General features: G+C 41.2%; 2 protein-coding genes across 2 annotated transcripts in view; both read right to left on the bottom strand.

Annotated features, from left to right (window-relative positions):
- Positions 1-6809, bottom strand: part of LOC308318773 (uncharacterized protein) — a gene marked incomplete at both ends in the record, with an annotated part of 30069 nt that extends 23260 nt beyond the window's left edge. The window contains 6 exons of the mRNA XM_080768402.1: positions 1345-1467; positions 1542-1620; positions 5059-5171; positions 5399-5668; positions 6061-6321; positions 6491-6809. Coding sequence (XP_080624528.1) covers positions 1345-1467; positions 1542-1620; positions 5059-5171; positions 5399-5668; positions 6061-6321; positions 6491-6809 — 1165 coding nt within the window. The remainder of the gene's footprint in view (positions 1-1344; positions 1468-1541; positions 1621-5058; positions 5172-5398; positions 5669-6060; positions 6322-6490) is intronic.
- Positions 6810-12885: 6076 nt separating this feature from the next.
- Positions 12886-19638, bottom strand: part of LOC308318774 (basement membrane-specific heparan sulfate proteoglycan core protein-like) — a gene marked incomplete at both ends in the record, with an annotated part of 21148 nt that continues 14395 nt past the window's right edge. Inside the window, 4 exons of the mRNA XM_080768403.1 lie at positions 12886-12906; positions 13282-13415; positions 14881-15038; positions 16233-16377. Of these exons, the coding sequence (XP_080624529.1) occupies positions 12886-12906; positions 13282-13415; positions 14881-15038; positions 16233-16377 (458 nt within the window). The remainder of the gene's footprint in view (positions 12907-13281; positions 13416-14880; positions 15039-16232; positions 16378-19638) is intronic.

Raw genomic sequence — 19638 nt, forward strand, 5'->3', positions numbered from 1 at the left:
ATTAGGACAACATGAAACATACAAAATTCAAAAACACAAAATATTGAAAAGTATAGAGTTAAAGATCTATAAGGAGACTATTTGGTTACCAACTCTCCATGATTTAGCTGGGGGAGGGTCACCTGAACCCTCTCAAAGACCATCGGTAGCCCCCGGACCATTGCTTGAAAACATTTGCACTAGGTGACTGAAATCACATCAGGGCATAAATGGTATTGCAGTTGTAAATATATATATAGAAATTGACCACTAGGGGGGATATCCTTGACTTACACAAGAATTACATTCAAGGACCACTGGTGGTCTCACAAATATAAGCCAATCACACACCCACTGTCAATGTATGTAAGGAATTTAAGGAATCCATGGAATGTTATCACTAACTTGAATAATTTATGCATACAATTCACTTCGAAGATAAGGACCCCCACCTCTGTGTTTATCTAATTTGCATTTTACTACTGGCACCTGGCATTCCACAAAGAGGGGGACCCCATCCCCCCACCTCACCCCCAGTGAGTCATCTAATTTGCATGTTGCACCTGGTTAGAGCCCATCCCCCCCTTGTTTATCTAACTTGCACCTGTTTAGATACCATCCCCCACCAAACTTCAAACGATTTCAAGACAGTGACCCCCTGGCCCTAAACAAAGATTGCCTGAGGTTAGCGACCATCCCCCCACCTTAACCCCAGTGGGTCATCTAATTTGCATGCTGGGGACATGTCACATGGAGACGCAGGGAGAGAGAGAGATGAGATCAGCTTTTTAAAACACACACATACCCCACATCATGCATTTTATAAATATATAAATATATTATTTCATAATAAACTATTATATGCTAATTATATTTATGGATATTTATATTTATGGATATTTATGATTTATGATTATGTTAATTATATATATGGAATTCATGGAATGTCAAGAATGTTTAATTACTAATTTGCATAATTTATACATTAATTGCTCACTAGCGCCACTAGTGGTCAGAATTGGTATTGCACACCCACCTTATTATACTACTTACAAAGACACAAAGCTGTGCATAGCGCCCCTCAAAAAAAAAAAAATATATATATATATATATATATACATATATTATTTCACAAATAAATGCAATCACCATGCAGACAAGTGTTTTTTTAACATGTACACACGCACGCACCCACGCACGCACGCACGCACGCACGCACGCACGCACACACGCACACACACACACACACACACACACACACACACACACATTCAATCATTCAATCAATCAATATGTTGAAGATGTTGATGGAAGATCCAAGTAAAAATATAGACATTAATATATAAATGAGATATTGAGACTTACCTGCCACAGTCAGTTCAACAGCATCACTCCACTGTGTGGAAGGCTGCGAGCCATTCTTGGCATGGCCTCTACAGCCGTAGTAACCACTGTCAGACGTTTGGACTCTGTCGATGCTGAATTCAGCTTGGGAGAGAGATGAGTTAGGTGTCATCCATTTATACATCCATTCTGCATCACCACTCCTCTGTATCTCACACTTGACAGTGATCCTCTCTCCTCTGAAGACGTGTGACCTATTTGGCTGCAGGACCACAACAGGCCTGCCCACTGCTTCTTCTATTAAAACAGAACACAATACGAGAAGACATAAGAAAGCCTACAATCCCTGATGTCCAACCGTTAGCTATCGGTAGCAACATATTAGATGGGCAGTTCTTGAACAAAGTTGCATACAAATATGTAAAATATATTTTTATGATTCTATCATACAAAATATGATGATTAATAGATGAGACCACAATAGAGCGCCGCAGTCCCGCCCCCTTTCAGAAAAGCGAGTGGCCCAGGAAGTGGAAGCCCCATGCATTCTCCCATCGGCACTTTTAATATAATTTATTTAAAGACGGTTACGCCGCGGACAAAGCCAATTCGGATCGTGACGAATCATGACAATGAACACAATATTTTGGGCCGATCAAATAATTTATAAGACGAAAAATAAAACAAATAGTGTTGTCTCCTGACTTTCTTTTCTTCTTTCTAATGATTTGATCGTCCCAAAATATTGTGTTCAGTGTCATGATTCGTCACGATCCGAATTGGCTTTGTCCGCGGCGTAACCGTCTTTAAATAAATTATATTAAAAGTGCCGATGGGAGAATGCATGGGGCTTACACTTCCTGGGCCACTCGCTTTTCTGAAAGGGGGCGGGGACTGCGGCGCTCTATAGGGGCCCTACTGTATCTTGCATCACTAAACTTCTTTTCCTTTTTCTCTTTTTTTTATTCATTTTTTTGCTATTTTTAAAAACATTACAAAATAGTCCAACTATTCTACATTGTGACCCTGCAAGGTGGGAACATGGAATTGGTAGGTTTTTTATGTCACTCAATCAATGAATCAGTTAGTGGCAGTCAGATGCCAAAACTAGTTTATATATATTTATAGATTGCAATATACCTTCTGGGAAACCCTGCTCTACACAAACACACAAAGCCAAATGATACAAACAGTCTGTAAATCAAAGTAACAAGTTGAGTAGATGCTCAAAATATGACTCAATACAATACATAACAGTGAACTGGCATATAAATACATGTCATACTGAGACTGGGATAATAAAGAGAATGGATATTAAAAATGAATATTAACCTTGACTGTGTCCATGTGGCAGGAGGTTACTCAGCACTGAAAAACATTTGATGAAAGAATATAATTCATGTTGTTGTATTAATATGAATGGCTAATGATGCTCGAACAAAATAAACAGGGTTTATGAGCAATAATGTTGCTTTATAAGCACCTATCACAGAAAGTGTGTGTTCTTTTATGTGGCCACACCCACCAGTCAAACCAGGCATACGTAATGACTGGTGGCCACATAAAAACACACACTTTCTGTAGGCCTACCCTTTTTAGAAAGAAATCTTTCTCCTATTATAATCATTATCATGTTTTAGTTAGTAACCAAATGGACCTGTCAAGGAATTTCCTAGGTGAAATCTATTAACTCTCAATAGTTAAAATTATTGTTAATCATCTACATCAGGGGTTCCCAAACTTTTTTGACTTAGGTAGTAGGTACCCCTTGGGGGGAAGAATTGTTTTATTTGTAAAAAAAATAATAATAATCTTAAAAGAAATAAAATATATATTTTTTAGAAAAATAAAAAGTCCCCCCCCCCCCCCCCCCCCCTGTTTACACGGCCACTGTTTACATTAACAAATACAAATTAGCACATACATATAAATGTCTGTCTAGAAGTTAGATTTTATTAAACGGAATAAAACAAGACAAGGCCCGGCCTCCCTGAGCAACAGCTATCGATAGCAAGTTATTAAAGGACAACTTTTAAATATATATTAACACGCAATAACACTAGCATGGCCTTAGATGTCACTGGTAGGCAGATTTCTGAACCGTCCACATCCGAGACCAAGAGTAAATATAAAGTCTGCCGTGATTAAACATCCTGCCTGGGCAGAGTTTTTTTCCCCATTCTGAATTGCCATAGACTTTTTTTTTAAATTGCATCAAATAAGAACTGTCCAAAAATAAACAAATTATCCTGGCGGTTTATGCATAAGAAGAATCACCTGACGGCAAGAAATCGCTAATGTTATAGTAAAACCGACTGTATCAAATATGAGTGACTGCTACCATAATAACAATACAGAGCCACCTACCTGACAATATCGCAGAGACAGTTTGTTTATTTTTGGACCACAATGCTTATATGAGACAATTTTAAGATGACGCAATATTATTCTCTAAGTAGAGAAAAAACATCCGCAACCCACGGAGGGGATGTACGAGTTATGAGAACGTCTGTACTCTATTGACAAACATTTCACCATATTATATTAAGCATTAGTGAGGAGAGGACCAATTAGCCTATATGAAGATAGATATGTGTCAGTTTGGTCAGTTTTCGTGGAGCTCAGTTTATCTGTTGTTCACATTAAAAATATATGTTCTGTGTTAAAATTGTCTTTTTATAGTCTTTTTTTCCACATTATGTGGACCACAGTAGGTGAAAGCTACACTGAATACTGTGAATAGCTTTCAACGTTAGTGGAATGTGCTTTTCAATGTACAGTGGTGGAACATTTGTTTTACTTAAGTAAAAGTACCAATACTGCAATTTAGAAGTACTTTGTTACAAGTAAAAGTATGGAATTGAAAATTGGGTAAAAGTACAAAAGTATTGGCATCAAAAGGTACTTAAAATACTACAAGTAAAAGTACTCATATTGCAGAATGTCCCATTTCACGCATGTGAATGTCCCCATTCAAGTTCAAAATGTGTACAAAAGCAATTGAAAATAGCCGATCTACAAGCTCACAATGCGACGCATTGTGATCTTGTAGATCGGCTATTTTCAAATCGCCAAAATGTATATCGTTGAAGTGGTTAATGTATGTTTTCTAATCAAATTTAAATCTCCAAAGTAATTTAGTAACTCAATTTTTCAGTACTGGAAATTGGAAATACTCAAGTAAAGTACAAATACCTCAAAGTTATATATTATATAAGTAAAAGTACTTACTCCACTTATAAGTTCTGTTAGGACACAGTGGTGCATTACATATATGCAGAGTATAAAATGTAAAATGAATAAAGAGAATATAATATTAAATCAGTCTTCACCTTGACTGTGTCCAATCACTGAAGGTGGAGGAGATCCACTCACTGAAGGTGGAGGAGATCCACTCACTGAAGGTGGAGCAGATCCACTCACTGAAGGTGGAGGAGATCCACTCACTGAAGGTGGAGGAGATCCACTCACTGAAGGTGGAGGAGATCCACTCACTGAAGGTGGAGGAGATCCACTCACTGAAGGTGGAGCAGATCCACTCACTGAAGGTGGAGGAGATCCACTCACTGAAGGTGGAGGAGATCCTCTCACTGAAGGTGGAGGAGATCCACTCACTGAAGGTGGAGGAGATCCACTCACTGAAGGTGGAGGAGATCCTCTCACTGAAGGTGGAGGAGATCCACTCACTGAAGGTGGAGGAGATCCTCTCACTGAAGGTGGAGGAGATCCACTCACTGAAGGTGGAGGATATCCTCTCACTGAAGGTGGAGGAGATCCACTCACTGAAGGTGGAGGGGATCCACTCACTGAAGGTTTAGATGGTTCATCAGTCACTGGAGGTTGACACACTATGATGACAAAGAAAATAGCACTTTAAATAAATAGGTTAGAATTAGAACAACTCATTTTAGCATAATTTAGTCTATAGAAATTATGCGAGACATTGTAATACAACTACTGTTATATACAGCTAACAAACATGTTTAGTGTGTATGTGTGTGTGTGTGTGTGTGTGTGTGTGTGTGTGTGTGTGTGTGTGTGTGTGTGTGTGTGAGTGTGTGTGTGTGTGTGTTACCAGTATACTCGCATGCCACTGCCATCCAGCTCTGTGCTGACTGTCCTCCAGGATTTTTACACTCGTAGAATCCCTCATCAGACTTAGACACAGCAGGTATGATCATCTCATCGCTGATTTTATTTTGGACCAGTACTTCATTTCTATAGAATTCCACATTGGACAGAGACGACTCAGTTTGTTGTTTGTTGACTTTGTTTTTGCATCGTAGAGTGACAGAATGTCCCTCAGTCACAGGGTGGACAGGACTGACCAGGATGACAGAACCAGCTGTAAGACAAGTTAACATGCAAAAAAGGATGCATGATTTTAATTAGCCTCCTCTGTTTCCTCCATGCACCTCTGATGTAGCTCAGTCACAATCACATACATTCAAGCTTGACGGGGTGACCACAGAAACAGTCAAATTCTTACCTTGTATAACAAATGTAAAAGTAGTCCTGTATCAGATAAATAATATTCATAATAATAACCCATGTGTTTACCTCTTTCAATCTATCGTTACCTTTACATTTCTGATGTACGCGCTGTTATAGAAATATGTATGAATTTGACCATTTCACCAGTCACCTCCTCAGTCAAATCTTGTATGTATGCTATAGCTAGCTAATAATGATTGGAATGGCATTCTGTTAGGTAGTAAATTATGTTGCAGGACTCACCGCGTGCTGTGATGTTGACAGCATTGCTGTACTCTCCCAATCCAGACTCACACCAGTACACTCCACTGATGAGTTTGAAGTTGCCGACATCCCATGTGTATCTGGTCGTTGGCCCTCTTTCAGGTGAAGACAGTCCACCAGGGTAACTATTAACTTTCCATTCAGTACTATATTGTCCCTCACAGCTCAGTGAAACAGGATTGGAGAGGAAGTGTTGAGTTCTGTTAGGACTCACTGTGAGAGAAGCTGAAGAATGACGATCTGAAACACAACACAGGATCAAATATTACAAACAGGGGAAGTATTAGATTGATAGAGCATACAGAATAATAGAGTGAATCAGTCAGTCTCAGTCACTGGGTCTATTCTGTAAATTGTTTTGGAAACTACCTAGAAGAATTATGAATGATGAATAATGAGTCCCACTCACCACCAGACCACACAAAGTGAGGCTCACTGTACTCAGTGTAATAAGGTGGGTCTCCTCTCTCAGCTCTACACATATATCCTCCTGTGCCTGTAGGACCATGAATGATGTAGGAACCTTCTACAGTCCCATGGAGGCTACCAGGTAAGAGCTCATACGTGTAGAAGTTGTGTGGTGGTGTAGGAACAGCTCTGTACCAGTAGAACCTCCAGTCTGCAGATGATTCTTTAACTTCACAGCTCAGAGTCACTGAGGCTCCAGGACTCAACCATGGAGGAGACACACTCAGGACAGGCTTGGGATTGACTGTTGGAAAGAACATTTCTATCGATTAGAAACAGTGTTTGTTATTTAAAGGGCCACTTCACCCCTGACACAACCTGATCTTATTTTAATGTTAATGGTATTTGTAATAGATAACAGTAGCACAATTTGAAATTTGCACCCTTTGACCAGAAAAATAATGAAGTCTGTGCATTTGACTAGGGGTTGACTGGATTGCTGAATTCCTACAATGCCCATAATGCTTTGCTGCTGTTCCTCAGGGGGAGGCTGCGTGTAGGTGTGACTTTATCCTCCCATTTTCTAAAAACAACAAATACACATGGAAGTGACCCAGTGTTGCCATGTCTGCTTATTATAAGCAACTTTGGGCTTATTTGTGTTGCTTGTAAATATTGGTGGTTCACTGGTTTCTTTTTTTTGGCTTGTTTCTAAAATGTAGTTGATATTTGGGCTTTCTTCCAAATGTTTTTTACACCAGTGGTTCTCCATGAACATGCCAAGGACCCCCAAATCAATTTGTATTTTTCCACGTAATTTGTGCCATGGAGCCCTCTATTAGATATGTGTTCAAATGTTTCAAAGATATTCCACATTTGCACTTTATCCACTCAAAGTTTTTTTTAAATAGCCGGCTTATGTGCCTATAATATGTGCATAATATAAATAACCAAAAGTATATGTGCATAATTTGTTTTTGGGCTTGTTTGCACTTTGCATGGACATGGTTGCTTATTTCTCTCACAAAGTCAAATAACTGGCAACCTTCACAGCTTGCAGAACTTTTTGCAAGAATAATAACAAACCTGACGTTGTTGACTCATAACTGTCATAAGTCCACTTTTTGCTAGCTTTTTTGGAGTGGATGACTGAAAAACATGACATGAAGCCCTTTCTTGTACAACGTGAAGTCTGCTTCTACTTTTTCTTGAACCAGTAAACGGTTGGATTGGTTTTGGAAGAAAGTATTCACTCTTCAGGAATTAGACAGAGCCGCTGCAGACGCATCAACGGCATCATGCTTACGGTTGAAAATTGTCATGTAGCTTTTTATGGCAAAGCAAACTAAATATATATAAATTACCATAGTATCACTAAACAAACGTGTTTTTCCTCAGAATTGTTTCCTCATTCCCACACCATGAAGAAAGTCTGTGATTGACATTGAAGGGAGATATAATGCATTTTATAATAAAACAAAATTTACGTTTCATATTCATGTGCGACTACCAATAATTACATGTTTCATTGTAACATTGTGTCATCATGCTTTTAATTAGTGGATATGGTAACATATTATGTTTTAGGCATACTGTAGCCTACATAGTTCAACTGTATAGTAAGCAATCCCCAGCAAAATGAAATCGTTCAAATGAACACTATATGGGATTTGGGGTGCAACCTTTTTTTCATTGTTTACATATAGTCAATGAGCAGCAAGCAGGTGTACATCATGTAAACATTTTATTAGATAACTTCATTATAGCGGTTTTAGTTTTGAAATGATGACATGAAGGCTTGGAAAATGGAATGTTCTTCTTTATAGGTGAACACAACTCTTCAGCAGTTCCTCTCACGTTTTGAAGGCTGAAAACGACATCCGTATTGTCTGTCCTCATGACTCCTGTAAATGAGAGAACAATCAACAATATATGGCCATCATCTATCCGACGTGAAGCCTGATTTATACTTTGTTGCATGCATGACGTTGGTGCACCGAAAATAACAGACCTACAAGCTCACAAAGTGTCAAATCCGCGATGCGCTGTGAGCTTGTAGACCTTCTATTTTCGGGACGTAACGATATGATAGAACATGGCTGCGTCTATGAACTGGAATCTTGATATGAAACAAATCTAGTACTACAACATTCTGAACAGTCTGAAATACACATACATAGCCTAGCTACTACCCTAACTTTATACATCTCTCACTTTAAAGCAATCGATTGCTAGATTATGCAAGTTTACATAATGTTTACACTTTGCAGAAATACTATGGTTCACATGACGCTCGCTCGTATGACAGTCATGTTTCAGGGCTACATAAATACTTACTTGACAAGTAAAAGATATCCAGGGCCAGGCCCCCTGCATGCTGAATGCTCGTTTCATCTGTGCCGGGGTTGCTCTTCTGTGTATTCCGGTTCAAATAAATATTGTCCATGGAGTCCGTGGATCAATATATCACTCTGCACTGCAAACGCCATGATAATAGTAAAGTAATACAAACAATCGGAGTGAGGAATGCATCGGTGGGGGTGGCTGGCGTTGTAGGTGGAACGGAGTAGAGACTAGGGACACCCCTCGGGGCTGTCTTCAGGTGTAGGTGTATCCGTGTGTAGGTGACGCGCATACGCTAGGGTGACGCGAGGTTAGACTGTTGTAGTCCGGAGGGGAGGGGCCACCGTGTTTGTGACGTACATAACATGAAGAACTAACCAGGATATCTGAAAACAGAGATTGCGCACAGAAAAACCCAGGAAAAGTGTTTCTAGTGCCCTAAACATAATTAAAATAAGATCAGGTTGTGTCAGGGGTGAAGTGGCCCTTTAACATAATGACATGGTACATTCCACCAAGGGGAGCTCCACAGACTTTGGTAAGTAGCAGAAGTTCATTCAAAAGCTAATAAGGACTAGTTGTGATACTCTGCAGCAGTTATGTGTAAGTTGTAAGTTAATTAGTTTGTTCATTTCAAGTCCTCCATAAAGAGCTGACTGAATAGATGACTATTGAGCATGTTGAAACTGTAGGAATGCATTTATTACTGATTCAAAATGTCGCCATGTCTCTGCTACTCCCCACATAGCATTCAGTGTACGCATATGCACGCACGCACGCACGCACGCACACACACACACACACACACACACACACACACACACACACACACACACACACACACACACACACACACACACACGTCAGAGAGTAATGTTAGGATACCACCACCTCTGCCCTGAAGCACCGCTTATTATCAAGTCCCATTTCCCACATCCTTTTACATATACATGTATCTCTTTATGGCTACAGTACTACAGAACCATATAGTTAAACCATTATATTAATGTCATGTTATTATCATGAACATAATGTCAGTGAGTAAGTGATGATATGACTTACCTGATACCATCAAGGTGACTTTATCACTTTGTTTCACAATCAGGTCATCCTCTGTATTAAGACGACCGGTACACTGGTATTCACCACTAAACCTTGTGCTGTGTGGCGTTATTGTAAATTTATAAGGATTCTGACCAGAGTAGTTATTGGAAGCAGCACCATCTCTGTCTATTGTATAAGACCAGTCCTTCTCTCCTTCATTCATGTCACATGTGAACGTAACAGTCTCTCCAGTAAATGCTGGGTTGGGCAGAACGGTCAGAACAGCTGGAGGTCTCTCTACACAAACACATGGATCAATAATGTGTTATGATTAAGACCATGCATGCAGTGGAATATAGTGGAACAGAGTAGAGCAGTGGGCGTGGTTTTCTGGTTCCACTGAGAAATCTGCCCTTTTTTTCATATGGACATATACAAACATATTTTTAAGTCTATAGAATCAAGCCATCCAGCAAAGGATAAAACCTTTGATTCTGTGGGGAGACAAAAAAATTAACCCTATGAAAACAATATTGTGTTTATAACTCACTAGAGACAGTGATAGACACTGAGCTGCTGTACTGTGTGTAGTATGGTGGGTCTCCTCTCCCTCCTCGACACCTGTAGATTAGTGTCCCTGGGTCACGGGGCCTGAATGTGTAGGTTGATCCATGTGTCACCTTCACTAGATTAGACTCTCTGACCCAGTAGATGGTCCATGAAGCTGTACTGTCTTCCACAGTACAGGTGAGAGTTACACTGTCAGATACCAGTACACTGGATCTGTCTGATACCAGTTTAGGCGTTGGTTTATCTGTGTGGTTTATGACAGAGAAAGAAAATCACACTTGTGTGAAGTGAGGGGCGCTCTTATCATCATGCATTATCACATTCCGTGCTGCTCAGCCAATCAAATAATCACATTCCGTGGTACAAAGACACAAAGCTGTGCATAGCGCCCCTCAAAAAAAAAAAAATATATATATATATATATATATATATTATTTCACAAATAAATGCAATCACCATGCAGACAAGTGTTTTTTTAACATGTACACACGCACGCACCCACACACGCACGCACGCACGCACGCACACACACACGCACGCACGCACGCACGCACGCACGCACGCACACACACACACACACACACACACACACACACACACACACACACACGCACGCACACACACACACACACACACACACACACACACACACACACGTCAGACAGAGAGTAATGTTAGGATACCACCCCCTCTGCCCTGAAGCACCGCTGATTATCAAGTCCCATTTCCCACATCCTTTTACAGTTACAAGTATCTCTTTATGGCTACAGTACTACAGAACCATAGTTAAACAATCATATTAATGTCATGTTATTATCATGAACATAATGTCAGTGAGTAAGTGATGATGTGACTTACCTGATACCGTCCAGGTGACTTTATCACTTTGTTTCACAATAATCAGGTCATCCTCTGTAAGACGACCGGTACACTGGTATTCACCACTGAACCTTGTGCTGTGTGGCGTTATTGTAAATTTATAAGGATTCTGACCAGAGTAGTTATTGGAAGCAGCACCATCTCTGTCTATTGTATAAGACCAGTCCTTCTCTCCTTCATTCATGTCACATGTGAATGTAACAGTCTCTCCAGTAAATGCTGGGTTGGGCAGAACGGTCAGAACAGCTGGAGGTCTCTCTACACAAACACATGGATCAATAATGTGTTATGATTAAGACCATGCAGTGGAATATAGTGGAACAGAGTAGAGCAGTGGGCGTGGTTTTCTGGTTCCACTGAGAAATCTGCCCTTTTTTTCATATGGACATATACAAACATATTTTTAAGTCTATAGAATCAAGCCATCCAGCAAAGGATAAAACCTTTGATTCTGTGGGGAGACAAAAAACATTAACCCTATGAAAACAATATTGTGTTTATAACTCACTAGAGACAGTGATAGACACTGAGCTGCTGTACTGTGTGTAGTATGGTGGGTCTCCTCTCCCTCCTCGACACCTGTAGATTAGTGTCCCTGGGTTACTGGGCCTGAATGTGTAGGTTGATCCATGTGTCACCGTCACTGGTCTATAGTCTCTGACCCAGTAGATGGTCCATGAAGCTGTACTGTCTTCCACAGTACAGGTGAGAGTCACACTGTCAGATACCAGTACACTGGATCTGTCTGATACCAGTTTAGGCGTTGGTTTATCTGTGTGGTTTATGACAGAGAAAGAAAATCACACTTGTGTGAAGTGAGGGGCGCTCTTATCATCATGCATCATCACATTCCGTGCTGCTCAGCCAATCAAATAATCACATTCCGTGGTACAAAGACACAAAGCTGTGCATAGCGCCCCTCAAAAGAAAAAGAAAAAAAATATATATATATATATATTATTTCACAAATAAATGCAATCACCATGCAGACAAGTTTTTTTTTTAACATGCACGCACGCACGCACGCACGCACACGCACGCACGCACACACACACACACACACACACACACACACACACACACACACACACACACACACACACGTCAGGCAGAGAGTAATGTTAGGATACCACCCCCTCTGCCCTGAAGCACCACTGATTATCAAGTCCCATTTCCCACATCCTTTTACAGTTACATGTATCTCTTTATGGCTACAGTACTACAGAACCATAGTTAAACCATCATATTAATGTCATGTTATTATCATGAACATCATGTCAGTGAGTAAGTGATGATATGACTTACCTGATACCGTCCAGGTGATTTTATCACTTTGTTTCACAATCAGGTCATCCTCTGTAAGACGACCGGTACACTGGTATTCACCACTGAACCTTGTGCCGTGTGGCGTTGCTTGAAATACATAAGGATTCTGACCAGAGGATCTGTTAAAGGAAGCACCATCTTTGTGTATTGCATAAGACCAGTCCTTCTCTCCTTCATTCATGTCACATGTGAACGTAACAGTCTCTCCAGTGAATGACGGGTTGGGCAGAACGGTCAGAACAGCTGGAGGTCTCTCTACACAAACACATGGATCAATAATGTGTTATGATTAAGACCATGCAGTGGAATATAGTGGAACAGAGTAGAGCAGTGGGCGTGGTTTTCTGGTTCCACTGAAAAATCTGCCTTTTCTTTTTGGACATACAAACATATTTTTAAGTCTATAGAATCAAGCCATCCAGCAAAGGATAAAACCTTTGATTCTGTGGGGAGACAAAAAACATTAACCCTATGAAAACAATATTGTGTTTATAACTCACTAGAGACAGTGATAGACACTGAGCTGCTGTACTGTGTGTAGTATGGTGGGTCTCCTCTCCCTCCTCGACACCTGTAGATTAGTGTCCCTGGGTTACTGGGCCTGAATGTGTAGGTTGATCCATGTGTCACCTTCACTAGATTAGACTCTCTGACCCAGTAGATGGTCCATGAAGCTGTACTGTCTTCCACAGTACAGGTGAGAGTCACACTGTCAGATACCAGTACACTGGATCTGTCTGATACCAGTTTAGGCGTTGGTTTATCTGTGTGGTTTATGACAGAGAAAGAAAATCACACTTGTGTGAAGTGAGGGGCGCTCTTATCATCATGCATCATCACATTCCGTGCTGCTCAGCTAATCAAATAATCACATTCCGTGGTACAAAGACACAAAGCTGTGCATAGCGCCCCTCAAAAGAAAAAAAAAATATATATATATATTATTTCACAAATAAATGCAATCACCATGCAGACAAGTTTTTTTTTAACATGCACGCACGCACGCACGCATGCACGCACGCACGCGCACACGCACGCACGCACGCACACACACACACACACACACACACACACACACACACACACACACACACACACACACACACACACACACACGTCAGGCAGAGAGTAATGTTAGGATACCACCCCCTCTGCCCTGAAGCACCGCTGATTATCAAGTCCCATTTCCCACATCCTTTTACATATACATGTATCTTTTTATGGCTACAGTACTACAGAACCATAGTTAAACCATCATATTAATGTCATGTTATTATCATGAACATAATGTCAGTGAGTAAGTGATGATATGACTTACCTGATACCGTCCAGGTGATTTTATCACTTTGTTTCACAATCAGGTCATCCTCTGTAAGACGACCGGTACACTGGTATTCACCACTGAACCTTGTGCCGTGTGGCGTTATTGTAAATTTATAAGGATTCTGACCAGAGTAGTTATTGGAAGCAGCACCATCTCTGTATATTGTATAAGACCAGTCCTTCTCTCCTTCATTCATGTCACATGTGAACGTAACAGTCTCTCCAGTGAATGACGGGTTGGGCAGAACGGTCAGAACAGCTGGAGGTCTCTCTACACAAACACATGGATCAATAATGTGTTATGATTAAGACCATGCAGTGGAATATAGTGGAACAGAGTAGAGCAGTGGGCGTGGTTTTCTGGTTCCACTGAACATATGGACATACAAACATATTTTTATGTCTATAGAATCAAGCCATCCAGCAAAGGATAAAACCTTTGATTATGTGGGGAGACAAAAAGAATTACCCTATGAAAAAATGTTTTCATAGGGTAATTCCCACCCACAGAATCAAAGGTTTTATCCTTTGCTGGATGGATCAAATAATTTATAAGAAGAAAAACAAAACAAATAGTGTTGTCTCCTGCCTTTATTTTCTTCTTTCTAATGATTTGATCGGCCCAAAATATTGTGTTCATTGTCATGATTTGTCACGATCCGAGTTGGCTTTGTCCGCGGCGTAACCGTCTTTAAATAAATACTTTAAGAAAAGCCTATGGGCAAAATGCATTGAGATTAATTTCCTGGGCCACTCGTTGTTCTGAAAGGGGGAGGGACTGCGACGCTCTATAGTATAGTATAGTATAGTATAGTATAGTATAGTATAGTATAGTATAGTATAGTATAGTATAGTATATATATAGATCCCAACACCCGATTGGCACTAGAGTGCCAGTGTCCGTACCAGGCCCTGGTCTCTGTGTGAGCGTCAGCACTCCATCGGGGATGCCAAACACCAGGCCCTGGTTGTTGATGGCTTCACAGGTGTACGCCCCCTGGTCGGCCTCCTTCACGTCACGGATGGTCAGCGTACCATGGCCATCTTCACTGGTCATGGAGATTCTGAGCATGCAACGATAATGCCAAAATAAATTACATAATAACGGCAACTTTGTGTAAAGGCTAAAAACGAAGGATCCAAGATGCGTTTTCTCTCAACACATCTCGATTTCTCCCTCTGATTTAACAGGCTGTGTGTCTCTCTTCCTCTGTGGGATATGGACTATGATACAGCATCTTCCATCTATGACTCTATTTCTCCTGAGGTCAAGTCTGGGAGATCTACTGCTGGTTTTATTAAGTAAAAAGCTGAAAATATATACTTTTCATTATGATTATCTAACCAGTGCCATCACAGTTGGCATACTGTAGTACCCCTACCCACAGAGAAAGACTGTCCTGAACATTATGTACCGTAACTGCAAATTATGGAAAATAACTTTCATTCACAGAGGTCACAAACGTAAAGCTACACCGCAACTACTGTATCTTAAGTCAGTAATTGAAAGCAGATATTTATGAAGAAATGAGTCAGCAGCGAAACAGCAAACTATCAAGGATTGCTGGACATAGCATTTCAAAGGCTCAATATAGAATAATATCGCAGAGTGGACAAATTCCAGTTCTCATGATCTGTTTCTGATCAATTTTCACATAACTCTCAGGAATGCGTGATCTGCAGATGTCTCATTCCAGTTTTTATCTAAACAGTCCAACACATGTTTTCCCAAAGTGGGCATAAAAAAAAACATCAGAACATTCTTTGGACCCCCTTTGCATCATTTGCAAAGATGACTAGTTTGGTAATGCGTGCCATAACATTTGTGAATAATACATTAATAAATAATAATGGATTTTATTTATGACGTACTTTACATTCGTCAGAATCTCAAAGTGCTACAAATGCAAAAGATAAAAACTAAAAAAGCATCACATAATTAAAAACATCTAAATAATTTAATATTTACAGTTAAAAAACAGTAGGCTACACTAATTTGTTTTCTGAATCGTATTTGATCAGCGCTGCCTAATTTGACAGTTTGAGAGTTTCGTGAGCCAGCCGTGTTTGCATAGGCCCAATGAATATGCAATAATCGAACAGACTATTTTCTTTTGCAGAAGCAATGAAATCCTTTTTAAATCAATAATAAAAAGGCAGCCATATAATTAGCAGGATAATGAACAGTGAGATGCTCATTATTGAATCATGGGTTTATTTCTCAATAATGACCATTACGAGATGATAAAAAAGCCCACCTTCCACTAAGAGGGATGTGGCCCCAGTTGAGTCTCCAGGTGATGATGGGAGTGGGCACTCCCACAGCCTGGCAGGTGAAGGTCACACTGTCTCCGCGCACTGCCTGAACGGACTCTTCTGGTGGACTTGTCACCAAGGGAGGACCTTCATGTAAAACAAAACTCAATAAATCAGTATGGCAAATGGAACCTTTTGCAAATTGTGCAAAAGATGACACCTCAAACTATATGTTTTTGAGTATGAGTGCTATGTGAGGCTCATACATGTCTGAATGTCAGATATAACTGATTGCCCGAGGATGGACAATTCCCTTTCAGTTCTCAGCACACTGGATGAAATACAAACAGCTCTGCATGTCTCAGGGACCACGTGTGAAAATAGAGCTGGGATCTCCGCAAATTAGTCACACGGCACAAAGGAGCTCAGAGGGAGACTATACAGGAGAATCAAAGAAGCAGAGAGAAAAGAATGAGCAAAGAGCAAAATGTAAGAAATAAATAATATTGTCTCTCTGTGTGTGTGTGTGTGTGTGTGTGTGTGTGTGTGTGTGTGTGTGTGTGCGTGCGTGCGTGCGTGCGTGCGTGCGTGCGTGTGTGCCTAGTCATAATTTGAAGCTAGCTTCAGTTATTCAGCTATTCAATTATTCACTGGCATAATATAATACTAGTCTCAGTCTGACTCTGAATTTATGAATACTGATCCAAAGTAGCCATGTACCTAATCTACCTATCCATTAACAGGGTATAAAAAAAAAAAACAGAGACTTTGTTTGATGGCTTCTGAGGAGACATTATGCTAATAGATCAGTCACAAAAACATATCGCATTGTTTGGGGAAAGACCACAAAGTGCTCACACACTAAGAAGAGGTAAGCCATAGGCTAGTGGCTTCTCAATATGGGGTCCGGCGACCCCCAGTGGTCCCAGAGGGGGTTCCGGCCAGGGGGTCCCCAGCGTAATTATTGGGAACATTTCAAGAACGCAAGGAAGAAGGCAACCGATACGACTTTTCGCTAATGACAGGTAAATTCCCTGAACCACGCTCACTTCCAGTTTTTGTAAAGCAGGCCTTGTTGTGGTGAGTCATCAGCCTCTTACTGTACGATACTGTAATTCTGCTAACCAGAAGTATTACATTTTACATTTACAATTAATAGATACAGCACAACTGTATTTTAAAAACCATGATGAAAGGCGTGGCAGTGTGCATGTCGGGACTGCAGCACTTCATGGAAAAGCTGACTCCTTGGTAGAGAGGTCTCTGCATGCGGTCTGCTCTACTTAGCACATTTTACAGTATAGTTAATACTGTCGCCTGGTGTCACCTTGGTAAACCATCCCGGTGGCGTGAATCCACATTATCGTGTCTCTTCTAGCCTGGCCCAGCCAGCGTGCTTTCTGGTATAGAGGGGCGGGTATAGCACATGGAGCAAGTTCTGTATAATAATTGGTTCACCGCCGCTGCCCCCCTCCACCCCTCCCCACCCTGGTAGAAAACAGTGGAGAAAACTGACATCACCATATTTCCAGAGACGCCCCCTCTGCACTGTAGTTCACTCCCACTCCTAGACCAGGAAATGTGTCTCGCCTTTTTTGAGGCGAATGCGAACGAAAACAAAAGCCCTGGGCACCGAGGCTGTCTCTTCTGACTGACCATTTCCATAGATACTAGGCATGTAACGATACACTCAACTCACGATACGATACGTATCACGATATGAGGTTCACGATACGATTTTTCACGATATTTTCAGCACAATGATTTTCCAGACAAATGACCTTTTTTATGATTTATCTTCCCCCCAAAGCTTTTTTCACAATTTTTATTTAACTACATTGCAAAGATAATTGCCTTCCTTGATGTATTAATGAGCATCAATAACGACCATCACCTGGGCAGAGTCACAGACATATATACAGCTCCCCTCTCCAGGCCTCTACTGTCTCATTTCTCTCCAAAAGCATGTGAATATGATGGAATATTATTACAGCTGACATGTCTTATCACACACTACCCCCCCCTGAAAAATAAATAAATAATAATATTTTTTTCTTCTTTTTTTTATCGATTTCTTATTTTTAATAAATCGATACATATCGTCGGGATATAATATCGATATATCGCGATATACGATATATCGTTACATGCCTAATAGATACCATTACAACCATTACCATAGATACCACAAGTAAGACGCGCAAACGCGGGAAGCGAACGCAGCTCGTACATATTTGGGTTTTTTTAAGATTGTTTTGTTAAAATTAATTTTTTTTAAGTTAATTTTTTTTAAGTTAAGGTGTGTGTGTGTGTGTGTGTGTGTGTGTGTGTGTGTGTGTGTGTGTGTGTGTGTGTGTGTGTGTTTTTTTGTGTGTGATACAGCTGCGCCCTCTGGTGGCGGGCAGGTGGTGTAACAGCGGCACAGACAACAGACTTTTTTTTGGTTTGTAGTTGTCCTAGTCTGAACAACATAGTTTGGTTGTTTTTGTTCTTGCTGGAAGGCGAGCACGATCAATCTCTTTGGCAGCAGAATCAATGCTTTCGCTCGGTTGAAGGAATAAGCATCTTGATACCCGAGTCGACAGGTTATAAAGCCCTTGTTATAAAATGTCTAGAGATTGTCTAGACTCTAGAAACACCTCAGCTTCTCAGGGAAGTGAAGAAAAACGTAAGATGCAAGCCAACCAAGAGGATGTTTCTGTGGAAGAAAAAGCTTGCGGTAAAACAATTGGAGGGAGGGCAGAATCCGTTTTACCGGCCCGGCAGGCCGGCCGGTAAACAGGGCCGGCCGGTCCTTAAAAGGGCCGGCCGGTCCTTAAAAGGGCCGGCCGGTAAAAAGGGCCGGTAAAAAGGGCCGGTAAAAAGGGCCGGCCGGTCCTTAAAAGGGCCGGCCGGTCCTTAAAAGGGCCGGCCGGTCCTTAAAAGGGCCGGCCGGTCCTTAAAAGGGCCGGCCGGTCCTTAAAAGGGCCGGCCGGTCTTAAAAGGGCCGGCCGGTCTTAAAAGGGCCGGCCGGTCCTTAAAAGGGCCGGCCGGTTGTAAAAAGGGCCGGCCGGTCGTTTTAAGGGTCGGCCGGCCGGATTTTTTTTTTTTTTTTTTTTTTTTTTTTCCAAGTTAATTTTTTTTTTTTGGTAACTCTGTCATTTCTCAACCGTTTTGGATGGGGGTGGTCTCATTTGAATCGTGCCGCCCCCCCGGGGGCATCCTTGGGGGTCTCAAAGTTGGGGGACCCCCCGGGACCCCCAGGGACCCCCAAATGGTAACTCTGTCATTTCTCTACCGTTTTGGATGGGGGTGGTCTCATTTGAATCGTGTTGCGTTCCCGGGGGCGTCTTTGGGGGTCTCAAGGTTCGGGGACCCCCCGGGGACCCCCAGGGACCCCCAAATGGTAACTCTGTCATTTCTCTACCG

This window comes from Protomyctophum bolini (assembly GCF_963924005.1).
Source record: "Protomyctophum bolini genome assembly, chromosome: 7".
NCBI lineage: Eukaryota > Metazoa > Chordata > Actinopteri > Myctophiformes > Myctophidae > Protomyctophum > Protomyctophum bolini.